We start from the raw sequence: 22,548 nt of genomic DNA, 5'->3' as shown, positions 1-22,548 counted from the left end.
TTCATCTTATATTTGTTGTAAAAATATTCGGTTTTCTTTCTAAAACTGAGATGGTGGGCATTTTTCTCCTTTTTATAAATCCCTGTTTTGAATAGTAATACCCTAAGATCCGCCTGTGACAGTCAGGTAGGCAGACAACTTCTTGGTCCAGGAAAGGATTTGATCTTTTTTACAAGCCTTAGAGAAAAATAATGTCCAGCCTTTTAGAAAAACATGGAAATTACTGGTGTCAAACACTCTTCTGCAATGTATTTTAGTAAAGTTTATGTGCTTTAAACACAAATATATGGTTCAGTGAGTGCTGTAGCAACTTTGGGTATTTGGGGAAGACAACTTTATTTAGTTAGCGTATTTCTTCATAGCCATGTGAATGTTGTGCTAAACGTTGTTTGTATATGACCTATTTTAGGTACATTTCCCTTTCAACGTATGTCTCTAATAAAACCACAGAAAACATGGCAAACCACTAATTTTTTAAGACCTTTTTAACTCTGGTGTTGTTCAGCCCTTCCAGTCTAGGTATGCCTGGGGAAGCATTTATCCATATAGATCTACTGTCTCCAAAACAATTACATAATTTCTGGCAGTAACAAAAGTATGGACTTCCTATTTCAGTAAATTCCAGAACTTCTTTGAACCATCCTCTCTCTTGGGTACTGCAGGCTGAATTGATAATAGATCCAAACCCCATCCAGGGAATAAATATTATGGTAGTTTGGACCAAGAAACCTTGTCTCGTGGATCATTCTATACTATTTTAATAAAGGAAGAAATAAAAAAAAAAAATCTTCCTTACTTTAAAAACACAGGAAACATTCTGTTAGTTGTTAAGAGAGGATGCTTTAAGTAAGACAGCTGCTTATATCCTTTGTTCTCAACTCACACATTACCTTTCAAATACCCCTGGCAGAGATACCCACAGAGATGAGTGATATGGTTGAGCAGAACCGTTTTGGGTACACAAGTTTGCAATGAGAACCACCTCTTGGCTTTGGGCGTTCTGCTTTCAGAGATTGCTGAAGCAACTTTTAAGGGACCAATAACCATTTTTCCCCCTGCCATTTAAAAGCCTTCTAAACAGGCTTTATTCTGAAATTTATGAATTTTAAAACCTTTTGAATCCTCTGACATCTTTCACTCAGGCAGTACTCCCATTGTGGCAGGGACTGAGGAAAGGTTGCAGAATTAAATAAGTTATACAGTATTTCTCCCAATTACCAGAAAAGGTTTTAACAAAAGAGTATCCAGTGTTTTGCATAAAGCTGTGGAAATTTGAGTCAAAAGTCTTCCATTAAAAGCAATGGGAAATTGTGCAAATACAATTTTATGCAAGTTTTGAAATCATTAAGAATAGTATACAGCATCTTTTCTGACTCATTAGACCATAAAGGCTCTTAAGGATCTGACACATGCTGTAAGTTTATAGCACAGACTTGAGTACAGAGGAGGATTTGTTTGACACAGTGGGATGTAAATGTCCAGATCCTCAGCTGCTCTAAATTTGAACATCTTCATTGACTTTGGTAAAGTTCTGACAATGTGGAGTAGCTAAAGTTCCTCTACTTATAAAGTCTCTAAAAAAGCCATTATGGTCTATTACTCATCTACATTTTTTTGCAGTCCTTGAATATTGTTATATTTACATTATTTATTTCATTTACATTACTTATTCACTTATCTAATACTTTTACACATCCCAAAGTACTTGACATGAAGAGTTGCTTAGAGTTGTGTATGTATGTATGTAGCTGTGGGCTTGCTGTTCTAGTGGTCTCAGCACAGGCCTATCTGGCAGGAATTCAAATCCCTCCTCTGACATAGCTCCTTCTGTGGCCTTGGGTCTAACTTCTCGATCTCTTCGTTGCAATTTCCAGACATATAAGATTACAGTATTTCCAGGACTGTTTGTGATAACTGTAAAGCACTTTGGAGATAGATGTGTATGTGTATTTATGATTAAAGAGCATGAAACAAAGTACTGTATTCTACTGTCAACATGCAGGTTAAGTAAAATAAAAGTTTCATAATTAGGGATTCCATTTGCAAAATACAAGGTTTAAATGTCATATTAAAATTAAAGAATGGATTTAAGATCTGGAGATTCATTACTGTGAGCAAAATTCTCTAAAATTAAGGTGTTTTGGAAGAACTTGGAATGTAAAAGTTTATATTTTTTATATATACACACACACACACATATATATATATATATAAAAGCTACCAGAGACAAATCAAGGAAAAATAAGTCCACAACTCAATGTGAATTCTGGATTATTTTGATTAATGCTGAAAAAAAATGGGTTGTATGTGAAGTTCTGCAAGTACTGAAATTTTCACCGATTGTACTGCAGGTTGCATTTGCTGAAGCTGGGCTGGAAGTTAATGTAAGAAAGTTGGAACATTAAAAAAAAGTAGCAAAATCTTATTTTTCAGAGATGAAAGCATAAATACTGAAGCAGAGTAATGACAAGAGCAGCATAAATTCTTAAATGTGGATAATTTAGATTGTGTATTGATAGGAGGATGGACTTAAAAAAAATGGAAGGGGGATGTTTGTTGATCTTGAGCCAAAAAATGGTAGCAGTTAGAGTATCCTGAATTTTATTCCTTTAACACTCGTATGAAAATCAGAAATAGACTCCAAAATCTGGAAATGGCTGAAGATGATGCGATGTAACTTGTATCATGTGCTGGACTGGAAGGTCAGGGATGTTATTTTACAGATATTCTGTTAAAGGAAACAAACTGATGAAGTATGTGAAAAACTTCTAGTTCAGGATTAATCTCACCAGCAGGTCCACTACATTATTAGACTTTTCATTGATTTGTAGACAGAAGATCCAAGAACATTCTAAAAGTTTGTTAACCTGAACGTGAATATTCAAGCATTATATATGTATGTTTGTAATGGCCCAAATTTAGAAAGCAAGGGATACTTTCAGTAACTTTGATTGCAATGTTTACCCCACCATAATTTATTGAAGAGACAAGAATACTTACATCATTTATATCACTTCATAAGGAAATTAAACAAGAGTTGTCTCCTCAGTGAGCCTTGGAAAGAGGATTTCTTGTACTGAACTGTTGAATTGTTACACAAAGGACCTGGGTTTGCTACTCTCAGGACATTGAACTTCTGTGATGGTACATGTAAGGCAAATAAGAATGTAAAGAAGGGAAACTCCAACTAGATAGTTTCCAAATGACCTTACACCTTTGAGATGATGCTCGCCAGCAGAACATTGAGTGACAGTGGTATGGCTTTGCAATAATAAGGTCACTTTCCAATCACTATGAATGGATATTGCTGTGATCATAGAAGCCTGCAGTCTGAAAAGAAGATAACGGCATAAAAGTGACAGAACTGTGTTAAGAAGTAGAAAGTGGTTTTCTTTCTTCTAGTTTTCATAAGAACATTTACCAACGAGTAAATGACATGATTAAATGAACCTTCTTACAGAAATGTGAAAAGCATCATTCACTTGACACATTTGTTGTAAATTATAGATCCCTCAAGAACAGAAAAGAAAGAGAGCAAATGTCCTACCCCTGGGTGTGATGGAACTGGCCATGTAACGGGGCTTTACCCCCATCACCGCAGTTTGTCAGGATGCCCACACAAAGATAGGGTCCCTCCAGAAAGTAAGTTTACATTGTTTCATGGAAACCGGGGATAAAACTACAAAGATTTTTCTAGCATGCTTTTTAAACCTTTTATTTAAAAAAATTAATTTCATTTTTCAGTATGGTTTGTCTCAATTTAGTCAACTGTTCTGTGTTATACTTCTTCCTTTATTCCATCATTTCCATCCTCTACTAACTTTTACACTAAAAGAACAACTTTTAAAGCTGTATTCTTTGATTTTCAGAATGCTAGGTTATTTTTAAATAGATGTATTCAGTCAACAGAGAAAAAGGTTTCCAGAAGATGTGCACTGCTTTTACTTCTGCGTGCTGATGTCAAATCAATGGTCCCTCTTGTCTTGTGCAGGAATAATTGTAATTGAAAAACTTGCAACCCCTTTCCTTTGTTGTTGTGTCTTAAACATAGTTTATATTTAACTTACATTATAAAAAATAACAATTTGGCAGTTTACTTCATTATGAAACTCCTGATTTTGAGTAATATTCCCCTGTTATTCACATGGGTGGAATTTCCTGCCATGTCAGTGGATGCAAAGGAGGTTCACCCATATGAGCTCACGAACATTTGTCTGAAGGCAGAGGGCTCCAGTTCTGGAAATCACTTCCTTGACTGGTGGGATCAGTATAGTTCTATTGAAGCTAATTTGTCTATGCTGGTTTACACCAGGCAAGCATCAAGCTAAGTTCCACTTCTCTTTTACACCTTTTTAAAATGGAGTTATTCCAATGAAGCCTATGGACCTAAAATCCCCACTGTCCATCAGCACTTAATGACCTAACCTCAAGGGATTAAAAAAAAACCGTAAAGGAATTGTTATAAAGGCAGCCAGAGCTAAAATGATTCTCAGTTTTCAAGGAAAAGTAGATTCGGAATGGGTAGGAAGACAGATGTAGATAGCACACCAAGAGTGGCAGACATAAACTCTCCTGTTTCATGGTAGAGTGGCTTCTTCTAGAAGTAATAAGGAAGTGCTTTGGGAAACTTTGCTGTAGCTTGGTTGATTTCTGAATACAGTAGAACAAATAGAGTAATTTCTCTGCTTTACAAGACCCTGCAATTTTCTGAAACACAAATACTTATTCAGTTGCTCAAAGAAAGTTCTCTTATTTTTTTTACAAATGGTAAATAAAAGGCTCTTTAGAAGACTTTGCAAATCAAAGAAGAATATAGCTTTAAACTGTTTGCATGCTCTTGTACCTACTAAAATGAAAAAGGTGAGCCCATCTTTTTATTTTTTCCTGTGATGTTGGCCTTGTGAAGCATGTTTCAAGAACAGCTTTGAATAGTAGGAATTTCAGAGTAAAGCTTTTGCATCTATACACATTTTAGTACACTGATGATGAGGTAATGATGATGGTTATCTTTTAATCAGTCTATGTGGTTGAATTCTAAAGTCTCTGAACAGCTTTTATTCAGTTCTTAACTCAGTCGAGGAATTCACTGATTTTATTAGATCTTTTTTTGAGTGAGAACTAAATACAGGCTTCCAGACTAGTTCTTGTATGAGAAAACCTGAACTGTAAAAGGGCTGGATGGTTTCTTTCCGTGGAGTGATGTACTGCCATCCAGCTCTGAGACATGGCTTCAGATATGTCGCACATCATACAAAACTCTTTAGTGTTACCATAAAATTCTTGATAATTTGGCACTTCATAGCATGAGCTTTATGTTTTAAAGAAGTACAGCTCTCAGCAGCTTGGGAGTAAGTTTTCCATCCAGCTTGCAATGGATGCAGATGTAAATCAGTTTACTTGCTTAAGCTTGTACCACTTGTTTCTTTTCTACAGTTTTCTTTTTCTTTTTTTTTTTTGCCATCTCTCAATTTTAAGTGCTTATTTTTCGTTTTTAGAATTTTGAAAAAAAATCTATCTACTGCAATTTTCACATCTGTAGAAAATACAAGTAAAAATTAAAGAACCAATTCTGCTCATCATATAGATACGAATGATATATCTATGTGGAAGTGGGCAGAACTGGCCCTAGCTCAATTGGGTTGTCTTATAGTTAGGGTTAAATTCTGTTTAGGGTTGTACTGAGGTGTGTTTCAAATAATTCAGTGTTCTACCAGTATATCTTGAGAGCAGATTTTCATCTCTCGAGTTTGATACTGTGTGTATAAAACTATGCATTATGAATGCATACATTTTCTGAAAGCATTTTTCTAGTGTGTAATTTTGTATTGCACCGTTGCTAGCTCACACTTTACTGTTGAGCTGATCTTTGCTCAATGTTTTTGTATGAAGAAGATGTTGGAAGTCTTCTGCTTCACTGTTTCACCAGAGATGCATTTGCTTATAGGTTCTGTAACCTTCATAACTTTCACTGTTGCCCTGTGTTAATGAGCATAGGGGTCACAACACTTACTTCCCTCATCAGGCTTTATTGGCTATGTGTGTCACGTGTATTTTGAGGAATGCTGGTTGTTAATGAATCCTGCTTTGTTTTAAAATGGTTTCATATATACTGGGATTTGATTTTTTTTCTTGTTTTCATACTCTGCTGTTTTCTCTTACTCTCCTTGTCAAGTTCTTGCCATGCATGAAAATGTTCTTAAGTGTCCTACACCAGGCTGCACAGGCCGGGGCCACGTAAATAGCAACAGGAATTCCCACCGAAGGTAAGGATGCCGTCGCTGGACACCAATCTAGAGGGAACAGTGCCTCCAAACTGCAGCCCTCCTAGCAGTCCATTGGCAGGGGGGGCATGAGTGTGTGTGTCGTTGTTTTGTTCTTGAGATTGACAGATGGTGCTTCGTGTGCTTTATCCATTTTAAAGAGTAACATTTTTTCATGTATTTTCTGAGGAGGACGAGTGTGCGTTTGCTTCAGTATGGATGAATTGATCCACAGAAGACATTTTAAGCATCCTTTAGCTTTTTGGGTGGATTTTTTTTTCCTTTTCCTTTTTGTTTCGATGTTAGCTGAACATCAGTGGCATGAAATAAATGGTATGACTCCTTACGGGTATGTCGTAGGGAGAAGGAAGAGTCTGCCAACATCAGCAGGAGTAGGGCAGAGTTCTTGTTCCCACACTTCACTCTCTTCATTAATTATTTTAATGTGTATTTTAAAAAAAAAATCCACTCTATTCTGAATTTTTATTTTTCATAAACATGAAATGGGCATTTTAAGTACACAGACATTGTAAGACTTAGCTTTGACCACAATCTCAACCCCAAAGTCCTTATTCAACTAGAACTGAGAATTTTTGCCTGTTTAAGAAACATTATGAAAATGTCCCATTAAGTTTAAAAATGAGAAGCCAGGAATGTTAGACATAAATATTCTAGACAAACAAAAGAAGATCAAGAAAAAAGCTACTTTTTAATGGTTTCCTAAGATTAGTAATAGATTCTTATAGAAGGGATGGCATTGCCTATGAAATTCAGTCAAACAAATAAAATTATCAAAATGTTACTGTAATTTTTAGTACATGTCATAATTTCCCCACAGAACAAGATCTTGCTTATTTCTTTAAAAAATCCAGGGAGATGTTGCTAAGAGGGTAAAAGGAACTATGCAAGCTTCCTACTATCAAATTCCTTTTTTACTGTTAATTGTAGTGTGAAGGCTTAAGGGACAATACAGGTACTGAACATTCAGTCTTATCGAGCTCTGAGTTACCAGAGCCCCTCGTATTAACTGCATGTCTCCCAGAAGACTCTTGTGGGTACCAACCCATCTGCATTAAGCTCCGGTACCCCTTTCTTCTCTGCAGTGATGCTGCCAGTAGATGCAGCAAAAACCTCTGAGAAGGCTTTATGGGAATTACTGCTGCTTGAAGCAGCATTCACTTCTGGTTGAATATCCACTAGAATATTTGAGGTGTCTGAGGAAGAGCGTGTCAGTGGAGCGCAGCTGCCTGCTGGCGTGACTCCAAAACCACACAGTGCCCCCTTACTCCTCTGCGGAACTAGGGCAGCGAGGACGGGGAGGAGGGGGAGCAGTCTGCAGTCTGTGCTCACCTCTTTCTGCAGCTTTTGGGGCATTTTGCTCTGCTTCACTTTTTTTTTTTAATTCTTTTTTCCCCCTTCCCCCCACCCTTATTTCTTGTAGAGAAGGGAACATCTGGGAATGCACTCATTTGCCTTTCATTTTAATTTCTTTTCCTGTGGAGAACACAGAGAGCTGCGGTCACATAAGCAGGCAATAGACTGTGACAAGGAAAGGACCCCCCTACATTGTCAGGTCACAGGTTTTTACAGCTTCACTAAGAGCACCATCTGCTGGCACCGATATATTTATTTTTCCCTGTTCTCAATCTTTTCCAGAAGAATCAGACTTGTTATTGTCACTTCAGTAATAGCTCAGCATTTGCAAATTTATTTGAATTTCAAGTGCAGAAGCTCTTTCCATGTTTCATCATCTACTATTAGAAAACATACTTCAGTGGCTGAAATTCATGAACGAACCCTAAGCATAACATAGTTGAGATGTAGACTTAGAGACACAAGGCCAAATTCTGCACTCATTCATATGCCTTGCACAAAGATTGGAGTTAATGGAGCTGAACGAGCTGTGAAGCAGTGCAAGATTTCGCTTATATGGTGGTGTCATTTAGTCATCTTCAGGACCCCTTTCATTGACAACATTTGTAGATGCACAAAGGTCACAAGTCTGCTAGCAGAGCTGCACAGTAGATTCCAGTTTACATTCTCCTCTCCTACTGGTATGTTCACTGGCTGACATCCATGAATAATCTACCCAATTGCAGTCATAGAAGAAAAGCAGATATAAGATCTACCATGCAACTTTGAAAGCAGAAGAAAGCAAGTCTATTCTAGAAAAAAATACCTATGACCAAAAATCTTTTGGAAAATCTTTTCCTTCAGATTCTTCCTGATGCTGGCTAAGGAGGAGAAGGAGTAATTGGATCAGTGCTATAATGTGAAACTACGCAGGACAAGACAATTAAATTTCCTTTCTGTAATTGCAGCCTCTCTGGATGTCCTATTGCTGCAGCAGAGAAACTGGCTAAAGCTCAAGAGAAGCATCAGAACTGTGATGTGTCAAAATCAAACCAGGCATCAGATCGGGTTTTAAGGTATTAGAAATCACTATAATACTTCTTATTATGCAGAATTCATCACACATTCACCTAATCTGAGAATTTATATTTATATACGTTGTATATACATATATATCTCCTTTAAAGAAGAGTTAGAATTAGGGCTTCTGGATCCAACTCTCACAGTGTGTATTTCCCACTCAATTTACATGGGGGAGGGTTGGTAATTATTTTGGAAAATACATGTAAAGCTGAAAAGCTCATTTTTGTCTTAGGCATTGTTTGGTGTAAAGATGACTGCTGGAGTGCAAAGTCTAAGAACAATGTGAAAAAAGTTGGTATCTTTTGGGAATAAACTAATATTTACCGGTAAGTCTTGGTTTTTTCAGCAGGCTTTTACTAGTAAATATCAGTTTAAATTAAAACCAGAAGCCCTATTTACATTACCAAACTGGTAATACAGTTTTTGGCAGGACACTTGGAAAAATGCCAGATGCAGCTTAGATTCCAAAATAAGGTCAAGTTAGTGCTTTGTCTCTGTTCCCCCACTCACTGCCGGGAAAGATCACAAGAGAGAAAATTTGTCATAAACGTTCATATGGGAAGGACCCTGAACCTACCAGACATAATTATACCCCTTATCTTCATCCATATAGAATTCCACATTTAGCCATACCCAGCTTTGTGATACTGTCTCCTGTTTTGAGATATGAGTGGAAAAAAATGCTATTTCTGAGGAGCTGCACTATGAAGGATACATGTAAAGGAACGAAACTTCTGCATGATTGTACCAGCCTTATGCTGATGATGCCCCAAGAGCTGCAGAATTTCTCCATGGATACCGCAGTATCTGTGGGCTGGGATAGGTACTTCCCTCCCAGCTGCCTCGAAGAGAGTGGAGGAAGTGCCGCAGCTTTAATTCCCAGAATTTCCTACCTATCCCATAGGTTTCTTAGTATTTAGCTGTCTTCTAAAATTAAAATCTGATAGGGCTGCGTAAAAGTTTTCTGCTGTAATAGCAGCATCATTCTTTGAATTTTCTCTTAAAACTTCATCTAATCTTGATGGTCTTTTCAAACACCAGTTGCTCCGTAGAGCTAAGGACACAGAATTATGGTTCACGTCTACAGAAGAGTTTTTGTCATGCCTGTTGACTTTGTTCTCCTTCCTCAGATTGTTTTTAATGGGCTTTATCTAAACTGCCCATATTTCAGACTGTACATTTTTTTCATACAGCATCCCAGACAGTTTTCTTAGAGAAGGGTTTTTCAATAAAAAACGACCCTTTGAGGGCATAACACACTTTCTCACTTGATGGAAAAGACGGATAAAAAATGCAGTGGCTTTTGCCGCTGCTCATTAGAGGGAAGCCAGTGAAGTCAGATGCCGTACAAAGAAGGGAACCACTCAAAAGCAGCATCCGGTTTGCTGCCAAACTCCCCAGGAAGTTGTGCTGCAATCTTAACTTTGCTTGTGAGCCTGCCCTCTGTTTCAGGATTTTATAGACAGCTCAAATAAGTCTTTCATCTTGCCTCCTGCTTCTCTTTTACCTTTAAGTCATTGAAGTATTTAAGATGAAGAACTTGGGAGCTATTTATAATATTTGCATGCAGGCAACTGATGGGCAGACAGAGATGTTCTAAGAGTAATTCTTGACTGTTTGTCTTCATCCCGGTTACCATCCCACCTGCATTTAAAATTTCTTACTTAAAAAGAAATCAAATTCATAGGGCTTCTGTTCCACAGAAATTTTGGATTTACATTGAATGTACAGGATCTGAGTTGCATGTTTTTAGCTAAATTTAGATTATCTTGAGACAGGATCAAAATATTATTCATATCAGCTCATTGTGTAAATGAGCCCACTGTATTCTGTGAGGAAGAAGTGTCTAAAGGAACAAGCATACATAAATCAAAGGGAATAGTATGACTAATATGATTTCTTGGGTGATCTTTACATAAATATCCTGACTAAATTCTATGAAAATGAATTCATTCAGAAAAAAATAATATTCAAAACCTATTTCTTACTATTTTTCACATTCCATTTTGTCAGTCAGCATGATGATACTCCTGGTCTTGACTGAATTTGTTCTCCTATGAATGTTCATTCCATTTCCTCCGGTTATAAATGCAGTAAAGAGAAAAAAAAAAAAAAAGAAAAAAAGAAAAAAGAATAGATTCCAGCAGAAGCACTTCAGGTGTGCTGTTCATCATCTTTCCCTCCTGCTAAATGCAGTAGGCAGACATGCCGCACCATGCAGCATTTTCTCTGTATGACCCTGTCATATAACTCTTACGTAAGCAAGGTTTGCAGGATCCGACCTTCCTTTACCTGCTTTGAGAGGTGATGACTTCTGTGCCTGAGTGACGTTGGAAGACTTCACTACAGCGTTCTTTCACTGAGATTGCACAAGTTTCTCCAATGGCCAAATGAGGTCAATCAGGGCTTTTCCTGACTATCCTGCCTGATCCTAAATGAAAGAGAAACTTAGCTGATGATAGTTTTATTCACTATTCATTCACAGGACCGTCTGTGAGGTGTGCATCTGTGTATCAGGAATTGCAGCTCCTGCCAGAACCTTGCATTTAAGGGTGAGCAGGATCTGTGAGGCAGCAGCTCAAAGTCACCAGAGATTGTGAGATTCTTCTGTATATTTCTCAAGATGAATGTGGATTAGTATATTGAGAGTTGAAGCAGGACTAGATTCTTTGGAAAGTGTACAGGAAAACAGTGTACAACTCTGTTGAAAGAAATGCAGAGCAAACTCCATTAATTAAGCAGTGCTTCCAGTGTTATTTTTTCTTTCTGACATTTAAAGGAATTTGTCCAAACTTCTTCTTTCAATCTGCTTGCCCCTCTTTAATTCACCTCCCAAAAGCGAGTTTACTATGTGATGCATTTACACGGGGAAAGGGAAACCCTGAAGTATTTTAAAACAGAATTTTAAAATACTTCTAGCTACAGGATACATTTAGTGGTATTAGAATTAATTTTGTCCAGGCTTTGTTCAAGAAAATATATATTGTTTGTCTGCTGAAAATAACCAAACTAAGCAAATGCAATAATATATTGCTGTCTCTTGAGTACAAGAAATAACTAAAATATTCTAATCTGAACTATAAATTATGCACAGACACAGTAAACTGAACTGCATCTAACAAACTTTACATATCTTTAATTTCTAGGCCCATGTGCTTTGTTAAGCAATTGGAGATCCCTCAGTATGGCTACAGAAACAATGTCCCCACCACCACACCCCGCTCCAACTTGGCCAAGGAACTAGAGAAATACTCTAAGACTACGTTTGAATATAACAGTTATGACAACCATGCCTATGGCAAGAGAGCCATAGCTCCCAAGGTGCAATCCAGGGATATATCCCCCAAAGGATATGATGGTAGGAGGTGCACACTCTTATACATGAGAGACAAGTTTGCAGTTAATCATGTTGTTGTATATGTAATCATACAAAAAAGACATGTTTTCATGTTCATATACTATTATGAGGAATGCTGTCATATGTAAGTTATTTTAAAGGCCTTTTAAAAAAGAGTTGGTTTATACGGTGCTTGCTTTAGAACTGTTGCACTGGCAAAAGAACATCTCCAGCTATTAAGCTCCTGGAATGTGTTGAGATGGCAATAAAAGCGAAGTAATAGAGCTAGTCCTTACTTTGCTCTCTGGGAGACCTGGCCTCAAGGGTCACATTAGGATTCTCGCTTCTGTACAGTAGTTCAGGTAATCCTTAAAGATAACATACTTCCTCTGTGGGGATATGGAAATAGAAAACCTGGATCTCATTGCACTTCAGAAATCACTGCTGCTTACTTAATGAGGCATTTCTGCCCATTTTGTCCTCATGAATACAGCTGATGAAATTCTCTGGAAAACCTAACATGAGTAACATGTTTAGGAGTAGGTTGAAAGTGGCTTCAGTTCAGAAGAGGACATAGGATAGGGTCTGTCAGGCAAAAGGATTTTGATTAGGGGAGAAAAATGAACTGTGGGGTAAAGATGAGGATTCAGATTGTAGCTTTTGAGGACACCAGTAATTTTTCAGAGCAATACAGTTATATCTCTGTGTATATATATATATATATACATACACACATATTTATAATATGTGTATGTATGTATATATATTAAACCAAACTCTGCATTTGTATTTTTTTTTCTCTCTTTCTTTCTTTTTGAGTACTAACAGTTTAAATTTTGGTTAAAATATTTGATGCTGCTCACTGACTACTGTAGGAAATTTCAGGCAGGTGTCAGGTTTTTGTTTAGGAAAACAGAAATAAATATATTAGATAGAACAATTTATGCTGTTACCAGTATACAGACTCTGACATGCAGAAGTAGGTAAGTGGAGAAAGGGAAAATTGCTACAGCTCTTGCCTTCATATTTTGGATTCTTTGGATATTTTTCTTTCTCATAGAATCAACAAGCATGTCTTGCACTGTAGCAGAAAGAAGGGTTGTGAAAGACAACATATTTTTGAGTAAAAGCTTCCTTTTTTCTTCTCTCACACACTCATCTTGTTTGCCTGTATCAGAATAAGGTCTTGAATATTATTAAGGTTAAGGCACTAACTCTAACTGTGGTTAGTAAGCTAATGAATGCATATTAATAACAGGTAAATGAGATTCTAACTGGTGTGTATATGCTCTGTCTACTCTTGCAGAAAAGAAAGTATCAAAGTATTGCTGGGGATCCTGTGGACATGTGTATTTTCAGATCAAATTATTGATGCTTAAGCAACTGATACGTACTTTTCTCATTTAAGACCCCTTTTCCAGAAAATGACTACAAACCACTTTTTTCCCCAAATCAGCAGAACTTGAAAATAACATTAAACGGAGTTGTAATGCTGGTCTTAATGAAAGGCTAGGGTGATACAGTCCCTGTCTTTACACACACTCATCTTCCTTTGAGGAATCAAGTTGAGGAAGGAGTTTTGCATAGAGATAGGGTTGGGACTAGGTTGCCTTACTGCTTGGTGATGTGAGGCAGAGAGGACTGAGAGACACTGTATACATGTGATTAATGCTGCTATGGGAAGTATACGTGGTTCTTGTGTACTCAGAAGCCCATTGAAGCTGGAGCAGGTTGCTTGCCAAATGAAGGTTAATTCCCTATGGATTTGTTCCATACCTCTGGCTCTGCCAGAGGCAGCACATGCTGTACCTCTCTCCAAGTGTGTGCTGTTTGGCCAGAGAGACATGCCAACATGGTCCCAGTGATAGGACCTCGTTTGAGTTTTTCTTTATATTCCACCAGTGATATTCATGAAAACTTTGGGATTCACATCACTGTGATGTTCCATAAGTGCTCCATCATATTTGTGTCAAATTGATAAAGGGATTGAAAAATTAGCTAAATTCAGAGAAGGATGAAGTGAAATCTCAGGAATGCTGAAATTGGTCAAAGTGTTGGCACTGACTTTCGATGGGACAGGGATTTTGCTGACAGTTACTGTAAATAACTGAATATGGAAGAGATTTTAGGAAGAGGCTCTTCACTTTTCCTCAAGGAACTTTGTAGTATTTCTAGGTGATTTCATATTTCTGTGTAAAAAATTGATAATTAATGCTACTAAAGCCATTATGGAGGTAAAGAGTGCACAACAGTGTCAGCAAACACATTTACATAAATGCAGATTTAGTCCTGGAAAGTCAGCCTCTAAAAACTGAAAATAGGCCTGAGTTTTTGGAGAACTTGCATGTGAACAACGCATTAGTTTTTCTGACTATATAAGATGGGAGAATTAGTCTAAGGATCTGAAAAAAATCAATAATTTAATGTTTCAATCCTTTTTAATTGTGAGCTAGCACTGTATTTCCTTATCAGAGAAAGAGATTTTGTGTTCAGCAAGTGAATGATGTGAACATAAATAGCTGCTTCGGATTGTTGATTTTTTTTTTTCCCAGTAAGCTTTAGTAATAGCCAAACAGAAAATGGGCATTTTATGTTGTAGGGTAGGATGGTTCAATGATACTTGAGAAATCTTGTGTTTGTGGGCTTGTTTTTCCTTTGAAACTAGTTCCATAGTGTATCGGATGTTGGGCTTATGGTCCACAGCGGCAGAGGTAAGAACAGCTGGACACAGCATGCAGAGGAGATAGCAACCCTTTCAGTTGCTCAGGTGGTGGCATGAGCTACTCTTATCCCTCCAGTAGGACTGGGCTCTTCCATCAAAACACTGAGAAGATGTTGGGTGTGGAGTTTATCTGACTGAATGTTCCAATTTATGTCCCACTGCCTGTAGAGAAAGCCTGTAACGAGGAGGTCAGGTATCTGAAGTGAGGTGAGGTGAATCTCTTATTGTGAAAGTCAGAAGTGTTGCAACTAATTAACTTATGTAACATATTCAGTGTTTAGGCAATACTGGGGATGTGGGTGCCTGGAGAGAATATAATTCAACTCCAAATACCTTAGTTTGGTCCTTTATGTTGTTGAGATCTCTCCCACTCCTCCATTGCTAATTAGCAGAAGGACCCTGTAGACTTGAGAGAGGTTCTTTGTAAATCAGTCCCCAGTCATGCCTGATGGGAGGCCAGATCTGTGTCTGCTAGGTAGTGGGAAAGGTGTTCTGCACATTTGGTTTCACTCTGAATCATGAAGCACAGGTGGGACTGCAGAGTTTCCAAAACCTGGTGCCAAAGAGCTGGGTAACATAGCAAACAGAGTTATCTGGTATCAAAACAATGCATCTTTCCCTTTGTTAGGGATCTACTTGATTTAGTTTATTGTAAACTGGTGATCTTTGTTTCTCCTAAAGCTAATGTGAAATGAACAGTCTGGGTTATGTCACTCTTCTTAAAGCTACAGTAAAGTTAGAAAAAGAAAACCATGGCCTTTTCTCTAAGTGAGCTTTGCTTAAATTATTGGTAAGCTAAAAGCTAATAATCGTGTAGCATGCTTATAGCACTTTACATGTTCAAAGTGTTTTGCAAGTTAATCACAACACAACTAAATTTTAGAAGCAAGTTTTTATTTATAGGGAAAATGAATTGGAGGGATAATATAGTTTGACCAAGGCCACAGAGGAGTCCATATCAGAGCCTGCATGAGTTTCTGATGGTTAGTCCTATGTATAAAGCTGCCTCTTTCCCTCCCTTTCTTCAGCACACATTCTCATATATACATAATTTCCCATGTAGTATGTCTCATGTCTGTCTAAATGTGACCTGCTATAACACATCTAACATTTTTTGCAAGTGACAGAAGTCTTATTTGTTCATATGAATTTTGAAGTATATTTCTAATTTGACAAGTTCAGTGGTACATGATGCTTTATGTGTTAACACAGTAGAAACCAGATTATTCGATTATCTCCTTCCTTTAGCATAGGAAAATTCTTGTATGTCTTGGATAGTATTACAAATTAACAATGGATAAATGATGAATTTTTAATCACCACTTTCGACTATATTAATAATGAAACTCTTGTGAAATAGTTCACAGGTTTATTATTAGTGGATACACTGCTAGAGTAGTGCTACTATGTGTTCAAAACAAAGAAATGTGATGAATGTTTAGCATTCACTTCACTTAAAAAAACTCACACCCTGTGCATTATGTGGCTTTCCTGAGAAAACTCCATCTGTTATGAATTAAGCGAAACACTATTTCCTTTACAGTAAAAATAACGCTGTGATTTTTTTCCATTTTGTTAGAGAAAGGAGGATGACATAAGCTATAGCAGAGATACTTTGCTTTCAGATTCTTCTTTTGAACCCTGCCTGCCTACCAAAGCAGCCTGTGGTTCACAAACGGGCTGTGCTCATGGGAGCAGATTATTATATGTATGTCTGCTCAGACAAATACACCTGAAGAATCTGGCATTTAAATGGAGCCCATCACGGAAGAGCTCTAGCTAGGGCCTGACCTTTCTTTGTATAGCTCTCTAATCAGCATGCTAGTTGGTTATTGTTATACTGTGCTGTATGGTGTGATCTCTGCAGTATACATTTCCATCTTAAGGGGAAGTAGTCGCTGTAATATGCATGTATGTATCCTCTGACCTTGACTTTTTTTTCTAATAAAAATACATAAACTTTAGATTTAGGAGTTGAGCTGACGCTTTCTTGCATTTTATATAAACACTTTTAAAATGGCTTATTTGAGAAGAGGATTGGAGAAATAAATGAGCTAATAGGGCTATTTTGCATTATTACTGTAACACTTTAGGCTGCCAGGAGCATTTCTTAAAACCAGTGACAGTGCTGGATTGTATTTAGAGAAGCTTCTGGTTTGTCAATGCCTTAGCTCTTCTATGACCACTCACAGCTTCTGTTGGTTGTAGTATGGCTGAGTGCTGCTGTCCTCAGCGTCCTTACTGTTTTTATGAAGAGCTGTAGGTGCTTGGGTTGTCCAAAGGTGGAGACGTTTCACTTATATCTGTTTCCATTTATATACAGCCACTGCTTCTGCCTTTGTGCGAGCCATGGTGAAAATCATGTGTGACTACCACCTTTCTTCTTCCATCATGTTCCCCTCCTTTCTGATGGCCAGTGTCGTAATATTTGCCTGTGATGTAGGAAGAAGTCTTTTAAGAAGCATGGGGTGTTTGAGGACATATGGGGAGCACTGTGGTCCAGAGATCAAGCTTGTCAGCCTTACAGGGGGCTTGATCTCCAGCAGCTCTGGGGGGGGGGTCTAGGCTTTAAATTAATGGTTTGCTCATGTAAATATGAAAGGTCCCAGAGTGTTATGTTGCCTCTCATTAAAAAAAAACGAATGAGACGAGCAGATCCTACCTTCTGTCTGACTATATATGTGGGGTAAAAGCAGTGTTTCTATGTTTTTATTGTTTTCTAAATCCAGCCTGTTTGTCAGAACGAATCATAATCACATCATGCAGATCTTTACAGGAGGTTATTTCATACGAACTCACATATGTAGCATATAAAACCCACAGACAGAAATCAAGAAATACAGCCATCATTCTTATTGCTGGCATATTTTTTTCCTGCTTTTTTCTTTTCTTTTCTTTTTTTTTTTTTTTTGCTTCGGTTACTGTTGCTCATTATAAATTTCACCTCCAGCAGTTTGTTTTTCTCTTCACTTATGCAGAATGCTTGTTCTTTTGAGTCATCCTTGTCATATTTCTTCCCACAGCTAAACGCTACTGTAAGAATTCAAGTCCAACCAGCAGCACAACAAGCAGTTATGCCCCTAGCAGCAGCAGCAATATGAGTTGTGGTGGAGGCAGCAGTGCCAGCAGTACCTGCAGCAAGAGCAGCTTTGACTATACTCATGACATGGAGGCAGCGCACATGGCTGCTACTGCTATTCTGAATCTCTCCACTCGCTGCAGGGAGATGCCTCAGAACCTCTCCACTAAGCCTCAGGATCTCTGTGCGAGGGTAAAAATTAGTAATTCTGTTTGTTGATGAAGATTTCTCTTTACTGCACTTGCTCTGTGGCCCTAATAGACTGAAGAATATCTTTAATACATCTTGCTTTTTCTTTTCTTTTTTTTTTCCTTTTCTCAAAATTAACATAATCTGGTGGCTCTGCTAAAGCAAGGAGAAGGAAAAAAAAAAAGATGCAAATTACTCACAAGTATCTCAGAAAATCCCGATCGGTATATAAAATGGTGATACTGATAGCATGTATTCCTTCTCTTTTTAATTTGTCTCTTACTAGTGAGATCTGTAATTATAAGAGATGTTTGGATTGCTCAAGTGGTATTAATTTTGCTAAACAGTCTGATTCATACATTTTGTGAAAGGATTCAGATTTAACGATGCATTGGAAAGTCACAAACGGGACCTAAGGTTATGAGATGTAGTACAAAGAAATCTGTGCTACTTGTGTGTTACAATTTCTTGCCTGTGAAATCACAGCTCTCAGGTCCCTGCATAATAAATTTGAAATGAAGAAAATCTCCAGTGCGGGTGCCTTTAAATGTGCTTAACAGTAGTGCAGGGTCACTGATGTTCTATGTGTTCATAGAGCCTCAGCGTACTATGAAATGGCTGTACAGATACAAATAAAAGCCTTTGTTGTTAGCCATAAGTGCACTATGATTCATTAAAGATTTACCCAAAGCCTTCTCTTTTTTTCTTTATAAACATTAAGTTTCAAGTCTGATAGCTATTGAGAACTGAGTATTTAATGTGGACCAGCCAGCAGTATGGTGCTACCTATAGGAGACCACTAGATGGCCAAGTAGACAGATGCAGTGCAGAGGAAACATTTTTATTGTGCTTATAGAGGAGCTTTTGAGCTGGCAGACATGTTCTGTTCTTCTACATATAGACAAAGGTTTTCTTCCCCTTACCATGTAAAGACCCTTGATCATTCATAATAAACTAAACCCACAGCAGCAGGTATTAGTAATAGTCATGATTTAAGCCAGAATGGCTGGCAACTTTCTTTTCAAATGCTGTTTTTTATATTAATTTGTTTAATACTGTTCAAGAGGGAAATCTCTGGCATGTAAATAAATGCAGTTGTTCTCTGTATTAACACGACAGAAAAAGTTGGAATACAATGCTAAAACTCTTCTGTCTCAAAACCAGAAGGGGCCTCTTTCCTGATCTGTCCCCCGATATTGAGACTGGAAGAATCAATCTGAGAAGATAAACAAGTATTTTCTAAATTAAATTAGCAGGAGAGCAGCAATTAGATATATGGTCTGACAAAGGCAGTAATTCAGAAAGAGAGATTTGCATTCACAGTGCTTTTCTGCAGCAATCTTTTTACTCCAGAGGAGAGAAAGTCATCAGATGTACAGGGAGTCAGTCGCATTCACGTTAGTTTCAAAACCAAATTTCTTGTGGGGTGTTTCATTTTTGAAAGGATGATTGATTCTCTGTGGGCATTTTTTTTTATCTGTCCTTAGGTTTTTAAAAAATTGTCTTCATTTTAAGATATCTTATTTATCCTCACCGGATTTAATAGACAACCCTTTTTTGTTTCTATAGAAGAGAAAGTCAGAGCCCATACACACCCTATTTTTCACAGTACCTCAGTCACCACAGAAATTGCCACCACTGTTGTGGCAACTATTCTGCTACCTAAGTTTATTGACTATAAAGATAGATATGTGAAATGCTAATACATTTACATCTGCGGGGAAGGAATTGTGAATTTTTAATGTGTTTCCTCACCGGCAAGGGGTGTCTAAAAGGGCTTCTCTTGGTACCCCATTTCTCTCTTTAATTTTCTGACTTTACCTATTCAAGCACTGACTGTTAATGCTAAATAAACAAAGAAACATAGATTATTTGATGGTAGCTGTTTTTTATTACTCTAATCATCCAGACAGGTGTCAAGATTGGAGACAAGAATTATGCAGATGTTACCTCATAGATACTCACCTGTCACAGAATAAATCGAGAGCATAAAGAAAAACAACAAGAAAATACCTTTAGAGATTTCTCCTTTTCATTCCAAATTTTGCACCTGTGTGCTGGCTGTCAGGAGGGGTAACAAAGACTCTCCCCACTTCCTCCAAACATCAGATTAGCCATTCAGAAAGAAATCTACTTTAACAGCATTAATGTTGTGTAACAGCATCATGCTATGTGTGGGAGGGGGCTCAATGCTTACAATCTATACAGAAATGGAAAAGCGTTTTATCATTCTGCTAGGCAATCAGATTGAAGAACACGGAGAGGTAACAGTTTGCTAGTGTGAAGCCGAATTAACAATATTTTTCTTATTTTGACAGAATCCTGATATGGAAGTCGATGAAAATGGGACGTTGGATCTGAGCATGAACAAGCAGAGGCAGCGAGATGGTTGCTGCACCATTTTGACACCACTGGAGCCAATGTCCCCGCAACGGCAAGCCGTGATGAATAACCGGTGTTACCAACTGAACGAGGGTGACTGCTGGGACTTGCCAGTGGACTACACTAAAATGAAGCCCAGTAGGATAGATGAAGATGATTCCAAAGAGATTAATGTATGTTTTTTTCATCTATTAGTTCTCATTGCAATCTAATTTTGGTAATTCATTAAATATCTGAAATTTGAAGGTAAAGAGGAAACAATATATGATAAAAATGGTGGCTTTCTACAAAAATGACTTTCTGCTGGTTAATCTTTAGGACTATATCATGCTGGCACACATCAGATCTGTGACTAACTTCCATAAGACAACATTTGAACCATGAATGTGAATCATGTTTTCTAACAGCATCATCTTATTAACAAATATTTTCTGCAGTAATGATGCTTCGCTATATCCAGATTACGTTACTCTATATAAGCAAGTTGACATTGCTGTGCAATAGTGGGATAATCAGCTCTCAAGACAAGATATTCTCCTGAATTTGAAAACCATAAATGATGTGCTGAGTATCTGAAAACATGTATTACTTAGAATCAATTTGAACAAAAGCAGCAGAATATAATGTAAGCTTTCAACTACTTCAGCTAATCTTCTTCTAGATTACTTACGTACTCCTGATAGGTCTGTGTGTGGAACGGCCTGTATTAATGAAATACTTTGTTTCAAGAATACAAAGAAGGGATATTAGAAAGAAGTAAGAATTATTTTCAATTCATAATCCCAAGACAACAGCAAAACCCTTTAAACAGAAGAGGCAAAGAAAGAAAATATGTCAGTGAATTTATTTTACTTTTCAAAACTTAGAAGAGCCAGGACACTGAAGAGATCTCCTAAGTTTTGATGTCACTGCTTCTCTTCATCAGGTTGCAACCTTACCCACTGGGCCATTTACAGTCGCTCAATGCACTGTATCCATTTGGTTTATAACAGTAAATAAGGCTAATCATTTGTGTGTAGCACAACTATTACCAATTTTAACTAAAAAAGAGAACTGTTTTCAGTAACATTGAAACATCTAATAGTGGCATTTTCCACTATATACACTGAATGCATTCTAGCTCTGGTGTTAATTACAGTTTTGCTATTAATTTAGCTGAAGTTAGGAGGAAATCTGTCACTATCAAGGAGATGCAAGGTAAAGCAGACAGAATAGCACGTTTTTTTCAGGGCAAGCACGACTCCCTATTTTTACTGTGGTGTTTATAGCACCATCTGCAGGAATCGCTAAATCAGTGCATTCAGCAATTTCATTCCTGAAATAGATTATTTTGAATTTCTGAATGCCATCAGTAAACTCAATTACAAATAATATAATTCTGTTTTTCCAGACAGATCCATTTGCCCCAGATTAAGACTCTGTGTGTAGATGTTAAGATTGCTCCTGTTTATTCTTTGAAATGTTCTAAACTCTTAAAACAGTTCTTTAAGATGTCTTTTTTTTTCTTTTGGATACATAAGATGATGTATATAGTCATCATTCTTCCCTCTCCTTCATTTTGTGGTGACATTAGGAAAAAATACTGATTCTTTTAAAGCAAAATAACATGACAACTCTAGAAAAAGCTGTCTGCCCTTCCCCCCCATCTTTTCCCTAGTTCAATGAACTATATATTCCACATAATTTTGAGTCTTCATCAAAATACCCAAATATTTTTTAAAAATCTAATAGGTGAAGGAATACAAAATAATCTCATTAGTTTTCTCTGGCAGAATAGGATAAAGAAACAGTCTGGTTTGCATTAACTTGTGTAAGTTGTCACTTGTAGCTGAAACTATAGAATAACTGATGTGTGTATATTTGCCTGTAGCCAGAAGATTTGGATCCTTTCCAAGAGGCGCTTGAAGAAAGAAGGTATCCTGGTGAAGTTACAATCCCAAGTCCTAAACCCAAATACCCTCAATGCAAAGAGAGCAAAAAGGATTTAATAACGTAAGCATAATGTGAGGTGAAATTATTTTTCTCCTTTTAACCTTTTCTCTCTTTGTCTTTTTTGAAACAAACAAGTACATATACGCCTTGCAGTATGAGCATGCAACATTTGCAGCATATAAATGTTTCAAACTGCCAGTTAAGTAAAGTG

The 22,548-nt window shown here is 37.3% G+C and overlaps 1 protein-coding gene across 3 annotated transcripts in view; it reads left to right on the top strand.

The window, feature by feature from the left end:
* Nucleotides 1-22,548, top strand: part of MYT1L (myelin transcription factor 1 like) — a gene marked incomplete at both ends in the record, with an annotated part of 129,402 nt that overhangs the window by 48,599 nt on the left and 58,255 nt on the right. For all 3 annotated transcript variants that reach the window (XM_084262516.1, XM_084262515.1, XM_084262517.1), the window contains 7 exons: nt 3,508-3,642; nt 6,173-6,263; nt 8,582-8,689; nt 11,843-12,054; nt 17,779-18,026; nt 20,342-20,578; nt 22,276-22,397. In XM_084262516.1, coding sequence (XP_084118642.1) covers nt 3,508-3,642; nt 6,173-6,263; nt 8,582-8,689; nt 11,843-12,054; nt 17,779-18,026; nt 20,342-20,578; nt 22,276-22,397 — 1,153 coding nt within the window. The remainder of the gene's footprint in view (nt 1-3,507; nt 3,643-6,172; nt 6,264-8,581; nt 8,690-11,842; nt 12,055-17,778; nt 18,027-20,341; nt 20,579-22,275; nt 22,398-22,548) is intronic.

The sequence above is a fragment of the Gallinula chloropus genome (genome assembly GCF_964237585.1).
Source record: "Gallinula chloropus genome assembly, chromosome: 3".
Lineage (NCBI taxonomy): Eukaryota > Metazoa > Chordata > Aves > Gruiformes > Rallidae > Gallinula > Gallinula chloropus.
This window is presented reverse-complemented; position numbering and strand designations above follow the sequence as displayed.